The 27,324-nt window shown below is 32.3% G+C and overlaps 2 protein-coding genes across 2 annotated transcripts; one reads left to right on the top strand and one right to left on the bottom strand.

The window, feature by feature from the left end:
• Positions 1–16,869: 16,869 nt before the first annotated feature.
• On the bottom strand, positions 16,870–17,706 carry LOC128201695 (uncharacterized). The gene has a single exon (XM_052899400.1). The coding sequence runs from the start codon at positions 17,704–17,706 to the stop codon at positions 16,870–16,872; it is 837 nt and encodes a 278-aa protein (XP_052755360.1).
• Positions 17,707–24,241: 6,535 nt separating this feature from the next.
• LOC128201694 (protein GVQW3-like) lies at positions 24,242–24,715 on the top strand. Its single transcript, XM_052899399.1, has one exon. It carries the CDS (start codon positions 24,242–24,244, stop codon positions 24,713–24,715), a length of 474 nt encoding a protein of 157 aa, XP_052755359.1.
• The last annotated feature ends 2,609 nt before the right edge of the window (positions 24,716–27,324 follow it).

Here is a 27,324-nt window from a genome sequence, read left to right as displayed (position 1 = left end):
TAAAAATGCATTGGATGCAGATGGCTCAGAACCATTGCCTATAACAGTCTATGGAGGAGACTGATATTCAACAGTGGAGAGATCATGATTGAAATGATGATGATAAGTGCAGTAAAAACATGGTCATGATTGTTACTACATATTAATTAAATCTTGCCGTAGGTATATAATAATAGTAGGTATATACTTTATTTCCCGTTAATTATTATATAAACTATCCTGTTTTTAACTAAGACATGATAATGAAGCTCTACCGATAAAGTATAATATTATGGATCTACCTTTTAATAAATTAAAAATATTTATTGAAAAAAAAACACTTATTGAAGAAAGGCTATTAACACTAAGCGATTACTTGAATGACAAATGTGGATGGTGTTAGTCGATAATGCACAGGCTTTTTAATGGTCATGTAATATTAAACATAGTAAGTACATTTAAATAAAAACACATAATGTTAACAGAGTTTTTAGAGAGTAACTCTTGAGTTTCTTGCAGGTTTTTTCTCAAAAGATAGCAACTTTCCGAACCCTGTATTTATAAAAAAATTACGATTTAGAAGTTGATGAAGAAAATGATGAATTTTGGTATTTGAATTTATCTCTGAACATGTATTTATATCAGATTCATATTTACATTTTACACATCAATTGACTAGTTCCTATAGTACAAACTGAGTCTAGTTCCTAGAATACATGATACTTAGTAACAGGTAATAAGTGCCACACGATCTCAGTAGTCTAGCCCTCAAGTTAGAATTCCCTATATTATAAGGATTGTAGAGTAATAGGGTAACAGTAGAGAGTAACGGACATCTAGGGGTACATCCTAGAACAATGAACTGGGAACCTAATTTACGAACTTAATTAGTCGAGCGATGGGCAGTAGCTTCCCTCTTTAAACATCATCAAAGCTTAACTACGACTGCCAAACCGTCTGCCAAACGTGGTAACTACTGGCAAAACCCCATAGAAAAAGGCTTATGTTTACCAATGTCAATTAACGACTCATATGATGATGATAATAAATGTAGAACAAATTTATATATTTATAATTATGTACCTAAATTTTTTTGTCATGGTAACAATAATTTTACACACAAATCCAAGTAAGTACATTCATTAGTAGCATCCGTAGCGTAAACAGAACAGGTGCGTAACAGGCTTACTGTAATTCCGTAATATTTCGTAATAAGATAAGTGTATACACACGAGGGCGGTTCTATACTTAATTATTTCCTAAATATGTAGAAGCCGCCGACCACTGCCATAAAACTTGGTAAGTTATTGCCGGCCGGCTCTGAAACTGCGAAAACCCAACCGATGTATGGCGGTGCGCATATTTTTTTAGCGTTTTAAAAGTCTTATTTTCTTGTAGGCCAAAATCCCTTTTCGTTAATATTAGCATTTTTATAAACACCCTTTAATATACTTACTGGGGTAACGGGCTTGCGTAATAAAAAAAATGTTCGCCATATAATTACCAACAATTGATTTATTCTTAAAAAGACGTGTGTATTAAAAAGTTAAATAAAAATAGGCTTGTCGTGAACATTTTCATATTATTAGATTATTTTATCACTCTGGGGTAAATATCTCATAATAATGTATAACTTCGTCTAAATTGGTAAGGAATTTAAAAAAAATTTACATTACCTGTGCATGCTACTTCATCTGTAACGGAGACATGCTGATTGACGGAAGATAAAAATTAATAACCCATATCATTCTCCATTCGAAATACAACATATATGCCCAATTTTATTTTTATGACACATGGAATGGCAAACTGATGGGTTACTTGATGGTGAAAGTAAACGTCACCTATAAACATAAACAGCACCATTACAGTTAGTTCAGTCGTTAAGACCCTAAAAGGTAACAAGTAAAAAGACTTTTACATTTATTATATTATTTTCATTGCTACTGTACGAGTAAATATAGATTGATTAAGTTTAAAAGCTGTCTATTCCTATATACTTCTCGATCTTATACACAATGATTACACCGATTTTTAACCATTTGGTTAAAAATAAGTTTTTAATTCGATTGTATTTTTTTATGTTTTTTACCTTATAACTCCATCAGTTATGACCTGATTTGGAAAATCCTTTTTTTTTTATCGGAAAGGATATATTTATAGATTGTTTTAATTTTAATAGAAATTTTATTAAAATTGGTAACACAGTTTAGTTTTACAAAATAACTGGTTTCACCATAATTGAAGTCGGTTTTTTTCTGTGTGAACACAATTTTAAATTATCATAGTAATTAGTAATTCGAGAACAAACAAACAAACTCGCATACCAATTTCTAATATTGGTAAGGTTTATTACGATGCCAGGTTCGTCCCTATACACCCTAAGTTAAAACCATAATAAGTTAAAAATAACCATCATTCCGTGTAGCCGATATTCATATTTTTATTTATAGAAATTGTGTTTTACTCCGAAAAATAGGTATTAACAAAACAAAAAATATTAAAATGGTAGCGATCCAATTCTAGGAAACAATCATAATAAATATGTTTATGAATTTTGTTGATATTTTCCCCTCGTTGTGTATCGATCTTAAAGTTCTATTACAAGTATGTTTTTATTATTATAAAGAAGCGATTTAAAAAAATATTAATTAAAGTACTAATTCTGACCATCACAACGCATATTCTATAATACCAATAGTTCCGTTTATATCTAGAAACAGTTAAGATTTTTCACCAGGTGGGTCGCCAGCTTATTAACAATTTCAACATGTATATGAAATTTAAAAAATTAAACACAAGCAGACTGACTGACAGTTCTCTTTCACGTTAACGGTTTATAACCAGCACATTAAAGGGGAAGGGATTGTTAGTAATGGGGATTAGAAACCCTATTACTAACAATAACGCCTATCAGGTCCACCTCCACGCGGTTCCCTCTGGAAACCATAGTGGTTGGTTCATTGTTGAATTTGTCACGATGGGCTAACTGACCTGCTTCATCTTCACTTATCATCTCTCACTGGTGCCCCGCCAGTGTATACCGATAGCGCGGGTGGGGTTACCATTCCATTATCATCCATTTAAAAAAACCAGCACATCAGTCCTAATCCATATAACATATTTTTGTATGTAAGAACTGTCTAAAAGCTATAATAATACATGGGACGTATCATAAGGTCACATCAATTATGCACGGTCAAATGTGGTTACAGGGGGGAAAGGGATTGTTAGTAATGGAGACTGAGAGTCCCATTGCTAGCAAGATACTTAACCTGGTCGACCTCCTCACGGTTCCCGCTGGAAACTATCATGATTAATTCCAGATGAATTCATCACGATGGGCTAACTGGCCTGTTTTCATCCTTATCAATCATCCTTCACTGGTGCCCCGCCAGCATATCCCGTTAGCGCAGGCGGGGTTACCATTCCATTTTCAGTCAATAAAAAAAAATGCGGTCACAACAGATAGTATAACTCTCACATATTTGCATTATTCTTTCTTTAGTACTCATACCTCGGTTTAAAGATAATAAACTATAGACTACTAAGTCTGTGTGCTTAATAATAATTTTTAGGTTAGTAATAATATTAATAAATAATAATAATAAATAATATTAAAGGTTAGTAAAGTTTTTAGTTCGTACAGACAACAAATACTATTAAAAAAGTACCAAATGTACTCATGACTTTTCTCACAGGTAAAGCACTTACACGTAGATTGACTGTTAGGTTGTCAAATATTATATTTAAATTTCAGAGTAAATCCTACTTATAAATGGAAAATTTTGTTTACATTTGTAAGGGAAAGTTACTTAAAACGAATTTTATATAATCAGACAATATCCTAAATTAATTTTATCTAAAATCTAAAAAAAATCATAAAAATGATTAAATGTAATAATTTTCGCAAATTTCAAATAAAATAATGATTACTTTTATTTCATTTATTTATATACAAAACAGCTTGTTAGACATTACAGTTTTTACCATTTCGCATGACAAAGCCTTATACAAATTATTTCACATAATATACAATAAATTTTATATTAATTAATTAACACCAGAGGTGAACTTCGTTGCCATCCTGTTAAACTCTCCATTAGTACAATGGAATAAGTCTACTTGTGGATAATTATTTAGCATATATATACATACATTAAAAGTAGTCAAAGAGGAAAAGCCTACGTCATCGTCGTGGATTAATTCATACACATTATATTCTGTTATCATACAGAATAATAATATATGAGTATTCGTGTTATAACAAAAAGTACTGATCGGATTAAATTCCAATTTTCGATAACTGATTAAACATTTCTCAAAGGTATTGTATCATTTAATGCGAATTGCTTTTTCTAATCAGAGACATCTATTAACGATAAGTTAAAATTGTATTTTGCGTAACATATAAAAAAATTTGCTTCATTAAAAATACAGACTTTAATCGTGACAATAGATACTGAAGAATAATGATATATTTCGTAGACATTAATTAATTAGATTTAATTTATAACGCAAAATTGTGTATCTGTGAGAAAATAGTTTTTGCTTTAAAAATTACAACAACTGTTTCAATTGTAATAAAAACAGTAGTTTTAATATTATTAATAATTAATAAAAAAAATTAATAGATAAATGCTTTCTCGCATTTTGGGAGCCTCGTCTCCCGTATTCTATGACAAGGACTCCCAAACATCAAAACTACTCAACTACCCAAAAAAACTACAACAAAAAAACTCTTTATCAAAATCACTAAAAATACAAAGTAAAAAGAGAAAAACGTACGAACTAAACGTTTATACAATCGCATTGATTGAAAAATAAAAACACAAAAAAAAATATATACAAATTAAGAATTTTATATTCTTCGTTTTAAGCTGTTTAAAATGCAGTCAAATTGAACAAAAAAACCACATCTTTTTTTAAGTAGCCTATAAGTTAAAACTATCATAGTCAGCGAACGTGCTCATCTTTATTTTTGGGGCGCAACGGCCTAATTTGTGCGAATCACCAGCCAACCTCAAATCGTAAAGTTCACTAACTTACGAGGCAGTACACAAAGGCACGAACGTTGTACACACCGCACTGTTTCGCCGACCGCGTAACACCACAGCAGTATAAAACACGGGTTTATTCACACCTTTGTTGGTATATATCCCTTTAGATAACACTTAAATAGATCATAATGTATCTAGATGGAGTATCGTCTAAAAACAGCCAGTGAACAGTGCGTTATTATTAAGAAGCTTCTCAATTCTTTTGAACTTTTTGTAGCTATGTTACTGGATTGCATCGTCAGTTCTGTACCAACTTTTACAATTCTTATTGCAATCGAGATACGAGTTTATGTTGGGTTGGGATCACTAAAGCTGCCGCTTTTTTGTGAAACAATTCTCCACATATTGCAAATCAAAATCTACTAATAAATACAATTTTAAATCCAATATGTCTACGTAACATCTCGTTGTTCATCGATGTGTGTGTTCACCATTGACTGCTTTTTGTATTAATCAAAATGTATACTTGTAATAAATCTGAAAGTATAATATTGATAATAAAATAAATGTAAATATAAATTATTATAGACTAATATAATTTTATACTTAACGAAAAGAGCGCTGAACATTTAATAAATGTTAAAGCTATTTTTTCGAAGCATTTCTAAGAAAATAGTGTATTTCCTACCTATATGTTTGTTGACTCTATCTAGATAGTATAATAGCCCATGAAGTTACGTGCTGCGTGGTCGTATCACGTGAAAACTTAGTAGAAGCCTCAGATGTAGTCGACTTCTCCCTTGGGACAATTTGTGATTCAGGTTTGTAATCTTAAGTTTCAGGCGATCACTTACTCTCAAGGTTTTTTAAGTAAATTGTTTTACTTATTACTAACCATTGTTGTACGAAAAGCGACTTTTTTTTTAATTTTTAAGTAGTTTGAATTGACTCATGTTTTTCGACTGAACTTAGTAATTATTAAAAAAAAATATATTGCTTAAAAAAATATTCTATTCTAAACAAAGACTTTTTTATCCTAATAAGAAACCTATTTTATTCTACCTTAATATGTATTATATCTTTCTTTCAAACACTATTTATATGATATTAAGTAAAAAAACCGCTTTACTCTAAAGAGGTTTTGCGGTTTCGTGAATAAAACGATTTATCTCTAGGTCCAGGATGATCCTTTTACAGATATGGAATATGTTTTTTCCATTCATATTATTGTACAGATTCTAGAGCTTAGTTTAGTAAAAATATTATACTGAAAATTGTTTCAAATAGGTAGTAACAATTTCTACTAACTAATCAGAAAGATAACATTTGGCTCATCTCTTGTCCTATTAAACTCAACTATGCTCGGCGAAATTAGCCCATATCTACTTTTACCTTAAAAGTTCACAATGGCAACAATTAATAAATGTCTTTGATTCTTCCAATATGCATAAAACCGCCTCATACATATACTCTCATCATCATCATCATATCATCCATTATCTATCCACTGCTGAACATAGGCCTCCCTTTATTGGGGGACAGTAGTTTCCACGCTTTGCAGGCAAGTTGACAACCACAGTTAGGCTTTTAGTGATGTTTTAAAAAGGACGCTGCCACTCATCTAAGGATGAGTGGTAGCATCCCACTTAACACATGTTATACTTCTTTAATATCCACTAAACTATACTTCGTCAAAATCCGTCAACTATTTATATAATATCGGTGCAAATTTAATAATTTAATTAGATAAGTAAACAAATACATTTTACTTTGCAAAAAAAAACTATTTTAATCGTGAATACATAGACAGACATACACGAACGCACGCGCACACACACTCACACGCACGCCGATGACAATCGTAAGCGTATTTTTTTTTATAATCTCTAAACGATCATCAACTGCTACGCAGGTACTTTATTCAAATAGCTCCCATTCTTACAAAGGAGGGCCAAGCGGCGACAATATAATGTCACGCTAACTTCCGTGACAATTACACTTAAAATACTCAAATTGAAATAAGGGATAGCATTTGGATTAAATGGCTAATTGGATTAGTTTATGGTGTTCATAGGAAAGGTAAAAAATTAAAGAACAAATTTAAAACTACATTAAATTTTCTAACATATGTACAAATAGTTGACCTATATCAAAATTGCTACCTGTATTCTGCTCGAGTGAGTTGCCATAAAAAAATCGTATAAGTCAAGAAAAGTCGTCCGCTTGGATACTTTTATTTCACTCATGTATCTGCCATGAAGCAGGCGTTCTTGCATGTGTTATGCTCCCGTATTCCTGTAATTGCACTGCAATATCATGCCACTCTTCAAACTATGCAAGTAACTGCGTTAAAAAAATATAATTATAAATTTTCACAAACTAAATCGTGCAAACAATTGAACGCAATGCAGTCAATTGAAAGAAATAATATAAAAGATAAATCTGTTAGTCCACTTTCAGTTTGGTTTGGTTTGGTTTCAAATTATTATATCCTTTTTTTTTTAAATCTACCCATATAACTAACATGGATCTAAATTAAAAAAAAACTGAACTTGAATATCATTAAAGCAAGAAGTCGAAATTGCTATAAAGCACTTAGCCTAATGGAAGAAAACACTCAGGTTTCGAAGGGCCGACTTTCGTATGGCGTCTAAACAGCGCTCGTAAAATAGAAACATTATGGTGAAATAAGGTCTTCTCCTTCGCGAATTTTGTCTAGGGTTTCCAATCGCGACCCGATATAACGAAAGCCAACTTTTGACCCTGATTTTTTTATTTTTAAATCGATCTTTTAAAGACAAATCGGGCACGTATTTAATTTTTCAGGTAAATAATAGGTATATTAAACGTACTCGTGTATATATATATATATATATATATATATATATATATATATATATATATATATATATATATATATATATATATATATATATATATATATATATATATATATATATATGTATTGACAAAAAATTGAATATAATATTTACAAATCAAAATGATCTTGATTTGACTAAAGGATGAATGAAAACTATTTATGATTCCCTTCAAAGAATGATACAGATTAAATATTAACGATATATACACAAACAAAATGAATAATTAATTAATTAACTAAAAAAATCAAATAACACTTGTACTATTTGTTAGTTTGTATTGATACAAAGTTATAACTGTAAAATCAACTTTTATTTAAAAAAAAAGCCTGAGTTGAATTTCTTGCCTGTTCTTCTAAAATGAAATTACATTCCGAACTGGGCGGCAGAACCGTGAAAAAAAGTAAAGAAAGTTATGAATCGCTGATTCATAATACCTACATTCTCAAATGTTCGCGTAAACGCCAGGAGATAAATGATTAACCAACATTTGTATTTATGTTCCCTCGTAATAAAAATTAACACAAATACTTACATAGACACACACAAAATTGAAATCATTCTAAATAAGACCTTCCAAATTGAATAGATTCATAAGATGGGTATTTTATTATTTTATCTCGATCGAAAACTAATCTTGCTCATAAGTAATATCACCTTTTTTTAAAAGATTTTAAAACTAATTTTTTACACCCGATGATTACTCCCGTACTTGATACCATATTATTTTTTATATAACATTTAATAGTAAATTGGTGACCCTAACAGATAAGATAGCATTAACTTCATAATTTGTAATTAGCATTAATAAGTAAAAGTTATTAGGTAACTAAAATCGCACTTGATAAGGTTATGTAAACTAGCTATCTATATAAAATATAAAATAGAGATATTGTAGATAATATTAAATTACTAGAATTTATGAACCCTAACCATAAAGTGACCCTTAAACATGCACCCCTGCATTGCAACACTTTTTCTACTATCTACTGCATTTTTGAGCGTCTGGCACAAAATTGGATTTTACAATTTGCATTCTTTATTGCAAACAAATTGCTACCGAAAGAATGGATGAGATAAATCAAGATTGCGTTTTACGGCCGCGGGCAGGCCAAAATTTATTCATGTGGAAAGGTTTGACGATAAAGGCTTCCCATACATTGTTTAATATTGAAAATCGAATTGATATCGCAGTAGTAAAACTTGTCACGTGGATAAATTCTTCGATGATTACATTTTTTGGATAACATCCACTAATATTATATCAAATACCTGTAGATATAGGTTTAAGTAACAAAAAGTCCCAAAAATAAGTTAGGTTATTTTTGATAAAGCATCTAAGATTGATGATGATCTAGATGATCTAAGATTAATTAATTATTGTTAATTAAAACCTATTATAATGCTAAAAGTTTGTAATTTAGATGCACCATTAAATAAGTAATAAAAACAGATGAACTACATCTTAGATTAGATAGTGTTTGCCATAATTAACACTTGATAACATTCGGGACATGGTTCAGTTGAAATCGAACTTACGACGTTTACGATTATAATCGAGTTAATACATCACTATGGGGGAAAAGGATTGTTAGCATTGGAGTTTGACAGCCCCATTGCTAGCAATATGTCTTATTAGGTCGACCTCCACGTGATTGCCCCTGGAAACCATCGTGAAAAATTCTTGTTGAATTCGTCACGATGGGCTAACTGACCTACTTCATCCTCACCTATCATCCTTCACTGGTGCCCCGCCTGTGTATACCGATAGCGCGGGTGGAGTTACAATTCCATTATCATCCATTAAAAAAAAATACGTCACTACGTCACTACTCTCGTTTTGATGTTTAAAAATTCATTTGAGTGTTCATAAATCTTATCTCAATTATATACGGTATTAAGTAATATAACAAAGATAAGATTTAATACAAATATGTACCTTTCGAAATCATATCAATATTTTTGCAATGACTCGTCAAAATATCTTTCTCATCATATTTCAACCTACAATTTAATGGTAAATCTCTACTAAAACAAAGAATAATTTAAATACAAAACCCAAAATAATATTATCTCAATTAGATACGACAGGATGAAAAAATCAATACGTAGATACATACCTTTAATTAAACAAAAACATGAGCCCATTGTACCCAATAGCTTGGGGCTGAGGGAACATTATTATTCTCCAAATACAAAAAAATATATTATCATCTAAGATTATGTACCATAAAAATGTCGAGTATAAAAAGTCATTATGAATTTAGATTTTTTTTTATCTAATATAAATTTTGGTACATGGATACATACCTTGTTATAACTATAGTAACGAATACCTATTTCAAGTCTGAACTCGCGAGGTAGAACCTATTTTTTCAAATATAAACATAAGGATTGTTTATTGTTTTTATTTTTCAATTTAACCTTACAATGTATGTACATTTGTCCCACTTATCATACCATATCAGCTGTTAATTGGCTACTGCTAAACATAGGCCTCCACCTATTGACGGATTTTGCCAGTAGTTACCACGCTTGGCAGGCAGGTTGGCAACCTCAGTTAGGTCTTGGTTATGTTTTAAGAAGGACGCTGCTGCCTTTCACCTTTAAGTTCTCTTAGTCGCCTCTTACCGACGCCCACGAGAAAGGAAGGGGTAACATATTCTATGCCGGGACCACACGGCAATATAGACTGTTTTCGGCAAACCATATGTAATGAGACACTTCATATAATCTAACTTATAATATGTATACGTTTACCGTGTGTGCCCTGACATAAAATGGGCCACCCCTTCCTTTCCCGTGGGTCTCGTAAGAGGCGACTGAAGGAGCTTATGGTGGAGGTCCAACTACGGTCGCCAACCCGCCTGCCAAATGGGGCAACTACTAGCAAATCTTCTCTTATGAGGAAGGCTTATGTTCAGCAGTGAACAGGTAACGGTTGAAATAATTACAATAATAAACATTCAGTCCACACTAATATACCAGTAACAAGGCACTGCAGCAAATTGTGCAGCCATCATAAACCTAGATATCGCAACGTATGTAGCACAAGATGTACGGATCACATATTCAATTCTGCCGCTTCGCTGCTCCATCGGACATCTAACTTGATACTATATAACTATATGCTAATACAGCAACTAATATGACTTACAAATTAATATGCGCAAATGATACAATAGATAATCAATAACAAAGTAAAGACATCCGTATCTCTCCGAAATAAGTAATTAATTACCTATTTCAAAAATAAATTTCAAGACAAACTGGTATGACTGGTATACTTAGCACTTACGATACACTGATTCACGCAGATAAATCCGCAGGATATAGCTAGTAAATTTATAAGAAAAAGCACATATTTTCAGTCTCATAACTTCGTAAGCGAAAATGTCGACAAATCGGGTACCTGATGGGAGAGCCCATTGCGACTGAGACGATGTAATTACAAATTGCCATACAGAAAGAGCTTCAAGAAGCAATTCTATCTTGTTGGATAGAGGATTGACTAGAGGGAGACTTTGTACAAAAGTCGATTGCTTGGGTACCACCGTCCCATTCGTATTTCAACCGTGAAGCAGCTATGTTTGCATGGCTGTGTTTCGGTTTGAAGGGTGGGATATGGCGTGAATTTACTGGGTATAGAGGAATAACACCTGAGTCTTCAGGAATGGCAACGCATGGGGGGTATCATGGGCGAAACAGTATACTCTGTTATGTCCATGGAGTACCATAGTAGTAGGTAGTAGAGCAGTAGCTCATGTCTATAGGTGACGGTTACCACTTTCCATCAGGTGCATCGTCAGCTTATTTGCCATTCTAAGTTGTATAAAAAATATTTTTAAAAGAAGTTACGCCAACTCAAGGCACTCACGCAAATGTAAAATGACAAAAATTCCAGAGCATTTTTCATATGAAGAAAACATTTTTACGAAATATCTACTTCCTAGAACTATAAAAACACAGATTTTGTCAACGAAAACACGAACGTTGTAGTTTATGTATTTATATTTATATTTGTAAAACCCATAAAATAAAAATCAGAACAGAATAATTACAAGATATATGGATAGAACTATGCTTGGAGTTTCTTTGCCTAATAGAATCCGAAATGAGAATATCCGCAGACGAAGCAAAGTCACCGACATCGGTCGGAAAACTGATAACCGATAGGGAAAAAAGGTTCTCGAGTAAGCGACCACGTATAGGCAAACGCAGTGTAAAATGACCCTCCAATGATGAAATGACGACCTCAGATTGCATTGTCAGTAAATGCAGGTGGCTCAGGTCCGTTCCTTATGGCAGTCTATGAGTAAATCAATTTTCAGCATTGAACACATAACGACCGATATGATGATGATAATGAGGTAAGTCAAGCCGACGTACTTATGCATATATTATAATATAAAATAGACAATTAGCTATATTCGAAATACGAAAATTTTGCGCGCGATTTTAAAGGCGTAGATTTTTCCCGCATACAAGGTAAAATCGAAATTATTACCACTTAGTAGGTACACTTTTAACAGAACGTGAAACTAAAGGTTTCTTCTCATATTAATATGGTCATTATGGTTGATAGTATGAAGGCTCAAAATTGTTTTACGTTTTGTTGATAATTTTTCTTTGGAAATAATATTCAGTTTCAAAGAAATAATACTATGCAAGTATGCAAGTACATTATATTTTTTTTTTAAGTACGTATTGACTGTTATATTCACATATCCATAGATTCAGAGATAGATCTCTGGAAAGATCCAAATACTATAATATGAAATTTGATAAACATATACTTACATGTACACGTAAACCTTTTATTCATAAAAACTAAAAACTTCTACAAACCTATTTTAACTATTACACAGTTTTGTCACTTTCTTACAAATTAGGAATTTAGAATCAAAGAAAGAGACTAAACAGTTCAATAGCTAAAATGAGTTATTGAGATATTTGACATTTTTATGAATAGAGGAGTAGTATCTGTTTCTATCCGAAACATAGATTTATTTCCTTTACATTATTATTGTAAAAAAAAAACGATTAAAACTTTACAGTAAAAAAGTATAATTAAAAATGGCTCCGTAAGGAAGGAACAGGATTAATACGTGGTTTTATTTTATAAAATTTTCCGAATTAATATTATCCACCTAATAACCTGCGGAGACAAATTAACCTTCTTCTCGGACTATCCAGAAGATTTTGGTCCTTTGAACCGAATTGGAACCAGCGACCAATGGATTTCTATCTAGGACTGAGAAGAACATAAACTAATTTTTATTTATATTTATTCATTTTTACCAATTCATTACGACCACGTGTACGTCGTGAAGTCGCGTGTAAATACTAGTACTCCATAATCTAGGCACGAGTTTATATTGAATCCAATATTCGAGCATACTGCGCCCCCTTACGTCACGGACATCATTTCACAGACATTCTACTGAAGTGAAAGATAAAGAAAAAAGAAATAGGTTTATTGTTCCGTTGAGAGCGAAAGTACGGCATCCTTTTAAAGGCACGGGACCCAAAACGACACCGTTTTGTCAAAACCTTTTCTCTCGCCAAGAGACGGTGAAAATTTGATGCGGCCTAGAGCTACCACTTAAACCAGCCAGCCTCTTACATATTGCAAACTAATCTTACTTTTGGCTGTTAATCTTTAAACACCATTCTTATTGATCCCACATTTATTTTTATTTTATTTTATTTTATTTCAATAGGTACACATTACAGAGAATTAACATAGTTACATTAATTTATAAACTACAATTATGTTTTGTTCAAGCTAATCCTCCAAAAATTTGCGTACACGGCATGATCAAAACATAAACACACAGCTAAAGTCTGTAAACACAATATAATTTAAACAACAAAAAATGGATAATCATATATATATATATATATATATATATATATATATATATATATACACACACATACAAACACAGACACACACACACACACACACAAACACGCACGCGCGCGCGCACACACATACAGAAACACACATACCACGGTGTACATATTACGTTCATATATATGTTACAACAAAAGAAACTATCTACTAATTACAGAGGAAAATAATACGTAAACGTCGTGACGAAAATTACTGAACTTCTGACCAAATATATCAAGCTTTTCACCATCCTGATGAGCACCACCACGCTGAACATTATTATAAGACCGGCACATTCTTAAAATGGAATTGTTAAATGAAACATTATTCCTAGTGTTTGGCACATCAAAAACACGGGAGTTACGACATTTATTGTTAGTATTAAAGTATAGTAAATTAAGTAGCGAGGGACAGTCAACCATAGAATTAACAATTTTATACAAGTAAATTAATTCAGCCGATTGTCTTCTAGATAATAAATTATCTAATTTAAAGTATTTCATTCGCGAAGCATAGGATTGAAGTTTCCTGACTAAGCCATATCGTCTACAAGTAGTTGCAAGGCACCTTTTCTGTATTCTTTCAATATTTTCTTCATGAATAGCATAATATGGGGACCATATTATAGTACCATACTCAGCAATGGGTCTTATAAGTGTTTTGTATAAGTATAGTAAACTGTGGGGTTTATTAAAATTTTTAGTTGCTCTGTATATGAACCCAAGCAACTGGTTACAACGACTGATGATATAATCATAATGTACACGAAAAGATAACTTTGAATCAAACATTATTCCCAAATCTTTAACCACATCTTTACGCTTAAGTTTTTGCTTGTTCATGCTATACTCAAATATAAATTTTAGAGACCTTGAAGCAAAAGATATTGTGTTACATTTTTTTATGTTCATATACATATTATTGGCACAACACCATTTGTAAATATTATCAAGATCCTTCTGTAACTGCAAACAATCTTTGAAACTATTCACTACGCGATAAACTTTGAGATCATCAGCATAAAACAAGCATTCACTTTTTATAGAGTCTACTAGGTCGTTAATAAACAAAATAAATAATAAGGGACCCAAGTGCGATCCCTGAGGAACTCCTGAGGTTACCATAACAGGAGTAGATTGGAAACCTTTAATAGCAACCATTTGACTTCTATTAGAAATATATGATACGAACCAACGATACAATGAGCCATGAATCCCATATGAAATAAGTTTTTTTAACATTAGTTCATGGTTCACCTTATCAAAGGCTTTGGAAAAGTCAGTGTATATTGAATCCACCTGTTGGCGATTATTAAATGCATTACAAATGTAGTTTTTGTAGATAAGTAGATTACTAATAGTTGATCGACCAGAAACAAATCCATGTTGCATAGGTATTATGCGCTGTTTAACATGGTTATACAAATGAATATATATTAAAGATTCGAATAATTTGGGCATACAAGACAGTATATTTATCGGTCGATAGTTTTCACACTTCGTTTTATCGCCCGATTTGAATATAGGTATAATAAAAGCGGTTTTCCAATAAGACGGGAAAGAACCGTAGTGTAGAGATCTATTAAATAAAACTTCCAAAGGCACACTAATTTCTTCAGCACAAGCTTTAATAAAATAGGCTGGTATAGCATCTGGCCCCGCGCCTTTGTTAGAATCTAATTTTCTGATACCCTTAATTATATCCTTAGAGGTTATAGTTAAACTACTCAAGACTGGCGTGTTTATTTGTGGCCGATAATTGACTTCACCAGTAGAAATTTCAAAGACTGATTTAAAATAATCAGAAAATAGTTCACATATACCGGGTATTTCTGTTGCCGTTATATTATTGTAGGTCATAGTTTGAGGGATTGTATTGTTTGATTTTTTACTATTAACATATCGCCAGAAAGTTTTAATGTCGTCTGAAAGATCATCTTCTACTGAATTGACAAACGATTTATAGCACTGATCAATCATCTGTTTACAACGTCGACGAAGTAAATTAAAGGTGTCATAATCTCTTGGGTTCCCATACATTTTAAATTTTTTTATGATATTTGTTTTTTTCCCGAATACAACGTATTAAAGCATAATTGTACCAAAACGGGTATTTATTATTTTTGGAACTCTGCATAGGCGTGTAAAGGTAAATTATTTCATTCAACTTAGAATAAAATAATTCAACAGCCAAGTCCACATCTAAATCCGAAAACAGTGCTATCCAGTCTATAGATTTCAGTTCATTTTTAATTTTAGTATAATCGCATTTACGAAAATTAGGTCTACAATTATTAGAGTTTGATCTACTAAGAGAAATCATTTCACCTTGGCGAAAATCTATGTTAATAGCTATAGATGGGTGGTGTTTGTCTATCTTACTAAGTGGTTCAACGCTCACAACATCGATACTGCCACAATCACTCAAAACCAAGTCAAGAATTCTTTCATTTGCATTGACCAAATGATTAAATTGGCTAAGATTACAGATTGCCATAGTCTCTAATAGTATAGAAGCTCTATAGTGAAAAGCATTTATAGGCTGCATGATATTCAAATTAGAGTCTCGTTGCCAAGTTATATTAGGTATATTGAAATCACCAACAAGCAAGAAAGAATCAGCTTCACCATTGTTTAAAATAATATCTTGACAGTGTTAAAAAAATGCAATAACTTTGTTGAGGGGCATATCAGGAGGTAAATAACTTAAGCAAATATTTACCGAAGACTTAGACAATGGAGAATGCACGGTTAACCAAAGATCCTCAGCTGAACTGTCCCATTCATATCTACGAGATACATTCAATAGTTTTTTTGTAGCCAATAAAACTCCGCCCCCTCTGCCTTTACACTAGTTTCGTTACTTCTATCCCTACGAAATACATTGTAGCGCTCATCAAACAATTCTTCACTATAAACACTTAAATTTAAATTAGTTTCAGTTAAGCAAATTATCTCATAATCGGTATTCAATAAATTAAGATAGAATTCAGTAACTTTTGAACGAAAGCGATTGACATTTTGATAATATATTAACATATGGAAAAAAAAACAATATAAAGTGATAGCATTCATACATAAACAGAGTACAAAGAGTGAGAAAGAAAAAAAAATTATAAAAGTCTCTTAAGCATTTCAGCGTTTTTTACTAGCACAGCACTTGATTGTTCATCTTTTCGAATGTATATTTGTCCATATTTTACCCATACAAACTTATAAGCCTTATCCTTAACAAATCTTCTGGCTAGTGAGTGAAGTTCCTTACATTCAGGAGATAAATGTTCAACTATATACATTTTCTTTGTTTCTCCAGAGTAACCAAGATGGAATGTGCTTAAAGTTTGTTTAGGGTTATCCTTATTAAACTTTCTAACAGCAGATAAGATATTGTCACGATGACGAGGAGATGGCAGAGTAACAAGTATGTTACGAGGACGATTTGAAGAGGAATTAATTTTAGCAACTCGGCGGCATGCATGAATTTCAGTATCAGATATAGGGAAATTAATCACATCACATATTTTTTTGAAAATACCAACAACATTTTCACTGCGTTTTTCAGGAACAGCTTGTATTTCAATGTTCATGCTACGAGATGTTTTTTCAGAAATTTTTAATCGACGTTCAAGTTCGTAAATATCACCCTGAAGCTTGTTTTTATTACATTCCAGTTCAGAAACTCTCTCAACTGCAGCCGCCAAGGTACCGTTGATTCTTTTTTGTCCTTCCTCTAAAAAGTCGACGGTGACTGTGAATTCATCCTTTAATGCAGTAATAGCCAAGTGAATCTCACTTCTTATGGAAGCCTTAATATCTGAGAAAAAATCAGCTTTAAACCTTTCCAATCTAGAATCCAACAAAACTCCAAATTGTTGCAGCGAAATAGTATGATTTTCAGCAGACACGGAACATTCCATTTCACTTTGATTCATAGTAACATCACATGACATCACCGATTCGTCAAGTGTATTTGGTTTACGGACTGGGGTATTCGTGTTGTCCCCTCTTCGCCGAGTAATATTGATGCATACACAACATTGCCATGGCATTTATTCGTATTCTCTTATAACTAAGTCAGTATTAATGTATAAGTCTATGTATTATTCATTTTCCTTACGCGTGTTTTAAGATTATTACAATCTCTTATAGTACATATATGCACATTATGAATCTCAAAAACTCCTTATCTATGTATTTAAGTTAAAGATATATAGTAGGCATGAATAATATGGATACTTATCCGATATCTATATATTGGGTTTCTCTGGACATTCACGACGGAAAAAGGTCATTACCCATTACGATATTTCCAAAATCGGTCTGATATCTCTTTTCGAATATGTTAAAAGTCTGTTATTCAGTATTATTTTTTGGATAACAAACTTTTAACACATTCGTTATTAGACTGGCATATAGATATTGTAACTAAAATACATAGATATTGCTATATATTATTGTAAACAAATGAATAAAAGATATTAGTTCGGACCTGATTACTTCCTTGTCGTTTCATTATCCGCATTATACACTATTAACATACTCGTAAGAAGGAGCACCGTTCCATCACAATATAAAGAATATCTTTATCCATTAAAAAAACATAGTTCTTTAATTATACTTTCCTTAAAGTGGTACTGTCAGCACCAAAAATCTATGAACACATTTTCAAAATAACACCATTACTTAATGTTATGTAAGTAACTCAACAAATTAGTATCAGAATTGTATGAAGATCACAAAAGGTCAGAGTGACTTTAATAGATGCAATAACAGTATGCTTGTTTGCCACCTTTGTGGTATAAAAAAATAACATACATACTATATGTAGTGGATTATAGGAATTTTGAAAATCACAATGTTTCCATTGTCTTTTGTTGCTGACCGTACCCCATCTAAGACAGTAATAATTCAAATCAAATTCATAGGTTCAACCCCCAGCCCGGGGCAATTAGATCGGACAAACAAATCACGAAAGAGGCCGGTTCTTTCATCTCATTAATGTCGTAGGCGCATTTAATTAAAATTCACCCTCCGGATGCAGACTTTATCTTCCCGTTTGCCGATCTCGTTATTAGCACATTCTTTAACAGATCACGGGGTTTGCTTTCTATCTCCATAGCTCATATTTGATTTAAATGACTTCCAAGAGAAGATTTTCAAGTATTATTTTTTAAGTTACACGATTATTATTACCATCATATCGGCCGTTAATTGTCACTACTGAATATAGGCCAGTTATGCCAGTAGTTGCCACACTTAGCAGGCGGGTTGGCAACCGCAGTTTGACTTTGGTGATGTTTAAAGACGGACGCTGCTGCCCATTTCTCAACCATTAATTTCCCTTAGTCAGCTCATAAGACACAAGCGAGAACGGAAGGGGTGATCCATTCTACGCCGGGGCCAACACGACCCCGACATATGTTACACGATATCTTCGCCTAACTAATTAACCCGTTAACTTTCGCGTTAATCGCATATTCACTTTGTTACAACAGAAGTTATCTCTTTGAAGCAAAAATCTTGATTATTACGAAGCGATATCTGCTCGTCAACGCACAAATTTCTATTTTAATTTTAATTACTTTAAATGTCCACGAAAACTTCACGTCGTCTATAGTTGCGGTTAATTTATTTTAAAATATATAAATAGTGTAGTAAAAATAAGAATTAGCTAATATCAATCTTGTCTTATTTGAAATCGCTGTTTTTTTTTTTTTAATAGAACAAAGTCTACTAATCTTAATAAAATGATTTACAAACAACATCTTTATATATATAATAAACTTATCCTAGGTTGTAAATTTATCTTTCGAATTTTGTACTAATTGAAACTTCTGTTTTCTTATTGAACAAAATCTTAGTTATACTTACTAATTAATTAATTGAATCCCCTTATAATATTATAAATGTGAAAATTTGTTTATTTGTCACATTTTAGATCCTTAACGATACAATCACAAGTACTATATGAAATAGAAAAGGACATAGGCTAGGTACTGTATACTCGTATCTCGGTCAAGCAACGTATCCTAGGCACCCGGACAAAGTGACAGGTAAAGCTAATTATTAATAAAACACAAACTACATATAATCAAACATTTCTTATTTAATAATGATATAACGCTACAGGACTGTACACATAATAATTCATCTGAGATTTATTTATATATTTATGTATGTATACACAGTAAATATCAACTAAATGAAAGAAATAAAACAATTAAATATACTTATTAAAAAAAAACACATAAATAAGTTTTAGTTTCCAACAGCTAATGTAAACTAAATACGAATAATAATACAGCTTAAAAATGGAGGTCAGCATATAAATCCACGTTTCGTTTTCTGTGATTATGCGGGTCTGAGCAAGATTGATGACGGCCACCAGGAACGGACGCTGGTCCGACTTAACCCACCAAATCCGGTAGATTATGAGGAATAAATAGCAATTCATGCTTGTCCACCGTCACTTTCACTTATACAACTTATATATAGCTTATTTGTTATCTATAAATAATAATAACAATCTAAATCCATCTCTGTTGGAATAGATTCGTCGTAACGTTGTCTCATTTTAGGAATTCTTACATATACTTACTAATTTTTATTTGAAATGTGACATGATCGAGAAAGTCCTTAACTTGATTAAAAAAATATGTTCAATCATTTGTATTGTTTAATGAAGCAGAAAAAAGAGTTAAGGATAAAAAACAAATGCATGATATTTTCAATTTAATACTTATAATTTTTGTAACAAAAATGTGTACTATTACACGTGTAATAGCCCCTTAAAAGACATAATGATGTAAAAAAGAACAAACCATAGATAATTTGTAACATGAATATCCCTAATCTTCGAGCGTTGTAGGTTTATTTTTTTATTCAATTGACACAGATAAGGTTTTTCAATTATCAGCATCCCAACGCATATAATCTTTATTCTTTACAAGTTCAAGGTTTTTCTAAAACTAAGGATACGCACATCATTAATGTGAGATTCACATTAATGATGTACTTATTCAGACTGATTCGAATCGAGAGATACTCATACAGAATATTCGAATACAAGTTGTATGTATATCATAAGTTTTTATGTGTATGTTTCACATTATGTGTGTATATCATTGAAAGAAAAATGAACAAATAACTATATTTTTAATAAAAATAAGTATAAAAAATCTATTAAAAAGATATTCGAGCTTAATGAAATAATCGAATACTCATACTCGAGTCGAACTCGAATACATGTCTGAGTACTCAAAGTCGAATACTAAAATACTCGAATACACTAGTTCACATATCGCAAGAAAGGGGTAGGGATTACATGGGCTCACGTAAGCCTTATGAACGTTCCTTTAAATCGTTGTTATTTAGCAACGCGCCGCCAAGCTCCCTTAATTAAGGAATTCCCTAACTTTTCTTGACATCGCAGCCGGGCGTATGTTGGGTACACGCAGATAGATTGTTTGGACATTCAATAGGCAGAACCGGATTTGGACGGATTTATGTGAACTTTGTTAAGATAAGTTCAACGGTTTAGCTACGTACGTACGTACTATGGAATTATTTACACCGTCCGAAACTCATTTTAACTTAATCAGATTTTCTTACATGTACTTTTGTTGAGAATACTAACTCTGAACTGTCCAAGATCCTTATGCATTGCGATGGCACGAATCTAACACAGTTTTCACATCATCTCATTTGTATACTGAGTGAAAATAGAATGAAAACTCGCTTGCGTTATTGGTTTACGCTTGCGGAGTATAAAGGTGAGGAACAAATCAAGTTATTTATTCTAGTACCTTGACAAATTCACCAGGAATTAACTACAATGATATCCACTGTGGACGCTATGGAAGTCAACAGTGTGTATTAGATACTATCAATAAGGTCAAAAGATTTCAAAACATTTATATATCACCTCAATATTATCTCATTTAGCTTGCGCAAGGAGTAACAATTTGCGAAGTTTCCATAGTCAAGATTCCTTACATAAAATAATGAAAATATTTTCTAAGCAACAAACGCTCATGTTATGAGCTCTCTGTCGAGCTTTTTCCAAGAGACTACAGCATGGGATTCTTCAAAAAAAGGGTAATGCCTCTGGTATTGCTAGCATTCATAGACTATGGTAACCGCTTACCATCACATGGACTGTATGCTTGTTTACCACCTTAGTACTATGACAAAGCAACGTTAAATTGAAGATCATAAGAAGATCAGAACAGTTAAAATAGCCACTTAATATAAATCATTTAATACATTTAATTTTATTTTAATATTTCCAGTCTAACAGTAACATAGCTCACAATGATGACACTATTAACAGGCAGACAGTATCACCGGCGAAGTATACGGAATAATTCGTATGATTCTACAGAGTAAAGCGACTGCTTTATCCCTTTAGTAAATTGAAATGCCCAACGTCCGTCCGTAGCTTTTAGTCTCCGTATTCAGAAAAATAAAAACAAGAAAGAAATGAAAATAGGTTAAGCGCCCCCTGGAGACCGAAGGGTCTCAGATCGGTTTCTGTACCGAAGGCGCTAGTTTGTAATGCGGCTCCTAATAAAAATTCTCCTATACGCACCACTAGAGGAAAATTAAACGAGTATACAATGTTTTTAGACTTTTACACTTAAAAATACATGTTTCACATAAAGAATCTATCTAAACTAATATTAAGTACAAAGAAGAAAGATTTGATTCTTTGTATATAATGAACACGATACGATCAACTTAAAAAATCATTCCTATATTCATCCAATCATTATATCAGTCATTAACTGTCCACTGCCGAACATAGGCCTCCCTCTTGGGCAGTTTTGCCAGTAGGCACCACGCTTGGCAAGCGGGTTAGCCAACCCCTTAATCATTGAATTCTCTTAGTCATCTCTTACGAAATCCACGAGGAAGGAAGAGGTGGCCCATTCTATATCTAATCTAATAGAATTAACCACAATAAGCCAACTCTAACCTACTAGGGATAGCTAACGATATTATTATTACAATCAGGGCCTTGGCTTTTCTTGCTGACCGTACCCAAGCATCATTGCACATTTATATTGTGATACCTATATTAAGTTATGTCGCTAATCGTAGCTATGCATCATTATATATTTATAGTGATGCTTTATAAATGTATAATGATTTATTTTGAGATCTATATTGAGTTTTGTTGCTGACCGTAACTAACCATATTTATACATGTATATTTCGAGACCTACACTGAGTTTTGTAGCTGACCGTACCTAAGTATCGTTATAAATGTATGTACATTATAAAACCTAAATTGATTTTTTTGCTGACCGTACCTAAACATCATTGTACATGTATATTATGAGATGTATGTTAAGTTTTGTTGCCGACCGTATCCAAACATCATTGCAAATGTATATTGTGAGAGCTATATTGAGACTGGTCCAATCAGTAATCTATCAGCCAGCTCCAATAGTGAATTAGGTCCCTACGTAGTTGCAAATTAAGCTCATAACAAATACTATCGGAAACCTGGGATTGCATAAAGGGATTTATCAAGAGACTTGAATGAGAAACTATAGAATATATAATCCCTCTCCTTTAAGTACTATTTTCAATCAACGTCAAAAATCAATCAGTAGTTTGAATTTTTATTGTTTAACTATATTTACAAATTGGTTTTTCTAATCTTTAAATACCATCTTCAAATACCACATTTCCAATATTTTTTTTTTCAATATCAATTCAGTAGTTCAGTTTATATATATATATATATATATATATATATATATATATATATATATATATATATATATATATATATATATATATATATATATATATATATATATAAAATTCTCGTGTCACGGTGTTTGTTACCAAACTCTTCCGAAACGGCTTTACCGATTTTTATGAAATTTTGTGTGCATATTGGGTAGGTCTGAGAATCAGCCAACATCTATTAATCATACGCCTCAATGATAAGGGTGCTCCACCCCTAAATGTTTTTTTATTTTTTTTGACAAATTTTTTATTTTTAATTTATTAAGATTTAGCATTGAAAAATACATACAACTTCAAATTTTCACTCGTATTTACACTAGTATAGTATTATATTATCTGTGTTAGTACTAATGTTGTTCGTACACTCGTGCACTTTAGCTGCCCACTAACGACATGCTTTCCCACTGTGTTAGGTTGACTGGAAGAGATCTCTTTCAGAGATAAGTCCACCCTTGCTCACAATATTTATAAATATATTATCTATGTAATTTACAAGTGCAATAAAGAACATATATACGAGGGCTAGACTGAAAAATTTCAGAACTGGCTACTTTAAAGCAATATAATAAAAAAAAATTCTTAAAATTTTGAAAATAGAACTCTACGAATAATACTGGATATATAATTTATTCATTTGCCATTTGTTTTACGGTTTAACGGCAAATTGAAAATAGTCTGTGTAACGTTATCGTTAAGTTCATAATACGAGAAAATTTTCATGCGATGATATTTTATGACTTTCGAGGTCATTTAAGTCAACAAGAAAGTTATGATAGATTGGCGTTTTACGATGAAGCCTGGTCTCGTGCCACTGTTTACAACTGGTTTAATGAGTTTAAACGTGGTCGCACTAATTTCACCGATGATGTGCATGAGGGACGGCCTTCTACGGCGACGACTGAAGATAACATCAGTGTTGTGCGACGTATGATAGAAACTGACAAAAGAGTGACCTATCAGCAGATCCGGGCAAGCTTAGGGATTGGTATGAGTCAAGTGCACAAAATCTTCCATGAACATTTGGCGGTCAAGAAGCTTTGTGCCCCGTGGATACCTCATAATTTGAACGAGGCTCAAAAACTCCGTCGTGTTGATTGGTGCCGTGAAATGCATAAAAGATTTAACGGAGGTGGCTCAAATTCTGTGTTTGACATAATTACAGAAGACGAAAGCTGGATTTACTGTTATGATCCCTAAACTAAAAGACAGTCAGCTCAGTGGGTGTTTCCTTCCGAGGAGTTGCCAACTAAAGTGAAGAGAAGTTGAAGCGTGGGAAAAAAGATGGTGGCCTCGTTCTTTGGAAGGACAGGTCATTACGCAACAATTGTTTTAGAGGATTGAAAAATAGTTACTGCAAAGTGGTAGAGGTAAAATAAAATAAAGGCAAAAACTTGCTAATTTAATCAGTTTTTGATTTTCTAAGGACTTTCAGTTTGAACCTCGTATTACGTACTTTAGGGCAGTATACATACTGTTATTTTTTAATTTGTCAGTTTCATTCGCTAACCGTATACCTACTCACACAGTCGTATATTAAAAACTAGTAGTTGTATTTGTATTTATATATGTAAATATATATATCTATCTACAACAGAATCCGTAGAATCAGATTGCTAGACGTAAACCTATATAACTTTGTTAACTCGTTACAGTTACAGAAACTAGAACAGTACAAATATGCGAAATCCTCTGAATAGGTAACCTGGCATTGAATGAATAAGCAAATTGGATTTTCCAATCTCTCCCGAGCTTTTACAGCTTAGGTATACCTAATACCTACTTGCAAGTCCGTAGACACATGTGATATGACATGCTCGCACGAGGTTGACGTGTTGTGACATTGCTGTTTTTATTTGCGTGTGCACTTAAACCTCAGGGACGCACTTTTTTTTCAATGGATGATTATCGAATAATAACGCCTGCGCTAACGGTATACACTGGCTGCACTCCAGTGAGGGGCGTTAGGTGAAAATTGAAAAGGCAGGTCAGTTAGCCCATCGTGATAATTACACTTGGATTTCAACACGATGATTTCCAGGGGGGACCACGTGGAGGTCGACCTGATAGGATATATTGATAGCAATGGAACTGATAATCCGCATTAATAACAATCCCTTTCCCTCCTCTCAGGGACGTATTGATAATTTTATTTATGTTTGATATAATGAAGCATGAGCACTTGCGCCAAGCAATAAAAAAACACGTATTGAAATACACTTATACTTTTATTATATTTATCTATTACAATTTCCTCAGCCATATATATTACTTGTTACAAAAACCCCAGAGAGAATCATGCAGCGCCCTCTCGCTTACTCTACTGTCACTTCTCTTCCGTTGTCTATGTGTAATGTTGCAATTGTTAAAATAATAATTGTGGAGGCTGGAGATACCAAACAATTAAACTCAACACTCTTCCTCAGCTTCCACCATTATTATTCCCAACTTACATATCAACTCAATTAAATGACATTTGCCAACAGGTTTAGTAAATATATCTGCCAATTGATATTGAGATCTTATATACTCTACTTTAACTACCCCTTGCTCTACTTTAGATTTAATAAAATTATACTTAATTTCCAAATGTTTTAACTTTCGCTGATCATAAGTCTGAACTGATTTTATAGTACTCTGGTTGTCTTCATATATTTTAAAGTTATCAATTACAATATTTAAATCCTTTAACAATTTTATAATCCAACAGGATTCTACACAAGCTTCACAAAGAGAAATCAATTCAGCTTCAGTAGTGCTTAGGGCAACAACGGATTGTTTTTTAGACTTCCAAATTACAGTATTTCCATATATCTTAAATATATAACCAGTAGTAGATTTTCGATCGACATCTCTACCCCAATCTGCATCAGCAAAACCAAACAAAGGAATATCACAATTATTTTTAAAAATTAAATTATAGTTAATAGTTTGCTTTACATATCTTAGAATTCTTTTTAATGCCTTCCATAACATTTCATTTGGTTTTGACTGAAATCTACTTAAATAATACACAGAATAAGCTAAATCAGGTCTAGAATTAACAGTTACATACATAAGTGAACCAATTAAAGATCTACATTGTTTTTCATATGACATATCAATATTATTATCATCTAACTTAAAATTAGGGTCCATAGGGGTATCTGAACCTTTACACTCATTCATACCATATTTTTTAAGAATAGTTTGTAAGTATTTTGACTGGTTAATAAAAATAGAATCATTTTGTCTTTTAATGGAAATCCCTAAATATGTCAAATCCTCACTACCTAAATCCTTCATCCTAAATTGTGTCATTAAAAATTTCTTTACTTTATTCATCTCTATCATGTCCTTTCCAAAAATCAACAAGTCGTCAACATACAGTAGTATATATAGGTCCTTTTTGATATATAAACAGTAGTCATTCTCACTTCTCACAAACCCATAGTCAGTCATTGCTTTGGTAAATCTGTCATACCAATTTTTTGGTGATTTCTTTAGTCCATACAGTGATTTTTCCAATTTTAATACATATTTATCTCTTTCTTGTGTTTCACATCCTTTTGGTAATTTTAAATACACCAGTTCTTCAATTTTTCCATAAAGAAAAGCTCCTTTGACATCCATTTGATTTATTTTATAATTCCTTTTTAATGCTATTGACAATAATATCCTTAATGTTTGCATCTTTACCACCGGAGAGTACACATCTTCTATTTGGTCTTTTTGTTGATATCCTAAAACAACAAGTCTTGCTTTACATAACTCTTTATTTCCTATTTCCTTCTTCGAGAATACCCATTTGGTGTCCAATATTTTCATTC

The sequence above is a fragment of the Galleria mellonella genome, unplaced genomic scaffold, assembly GCF_026898425.1.
Source record: "Galleria mellonella isolate WM207_F2 unplaced genomic scaffold, CSIRO_AGI_GalMel_v1 utg57, whole genome shotgun sequence".
NCBI lineage: Eukaryota > Metazoa > Arthropoda > Insecta > Lepidoptera > Pyralidae > Galleria > Galleria mellonella.
The sequence above is the reverse complement of the archived record's forward strand: the minus strand, read 5'-3'. Positions and strand labels throughout refer to the sequence as shown.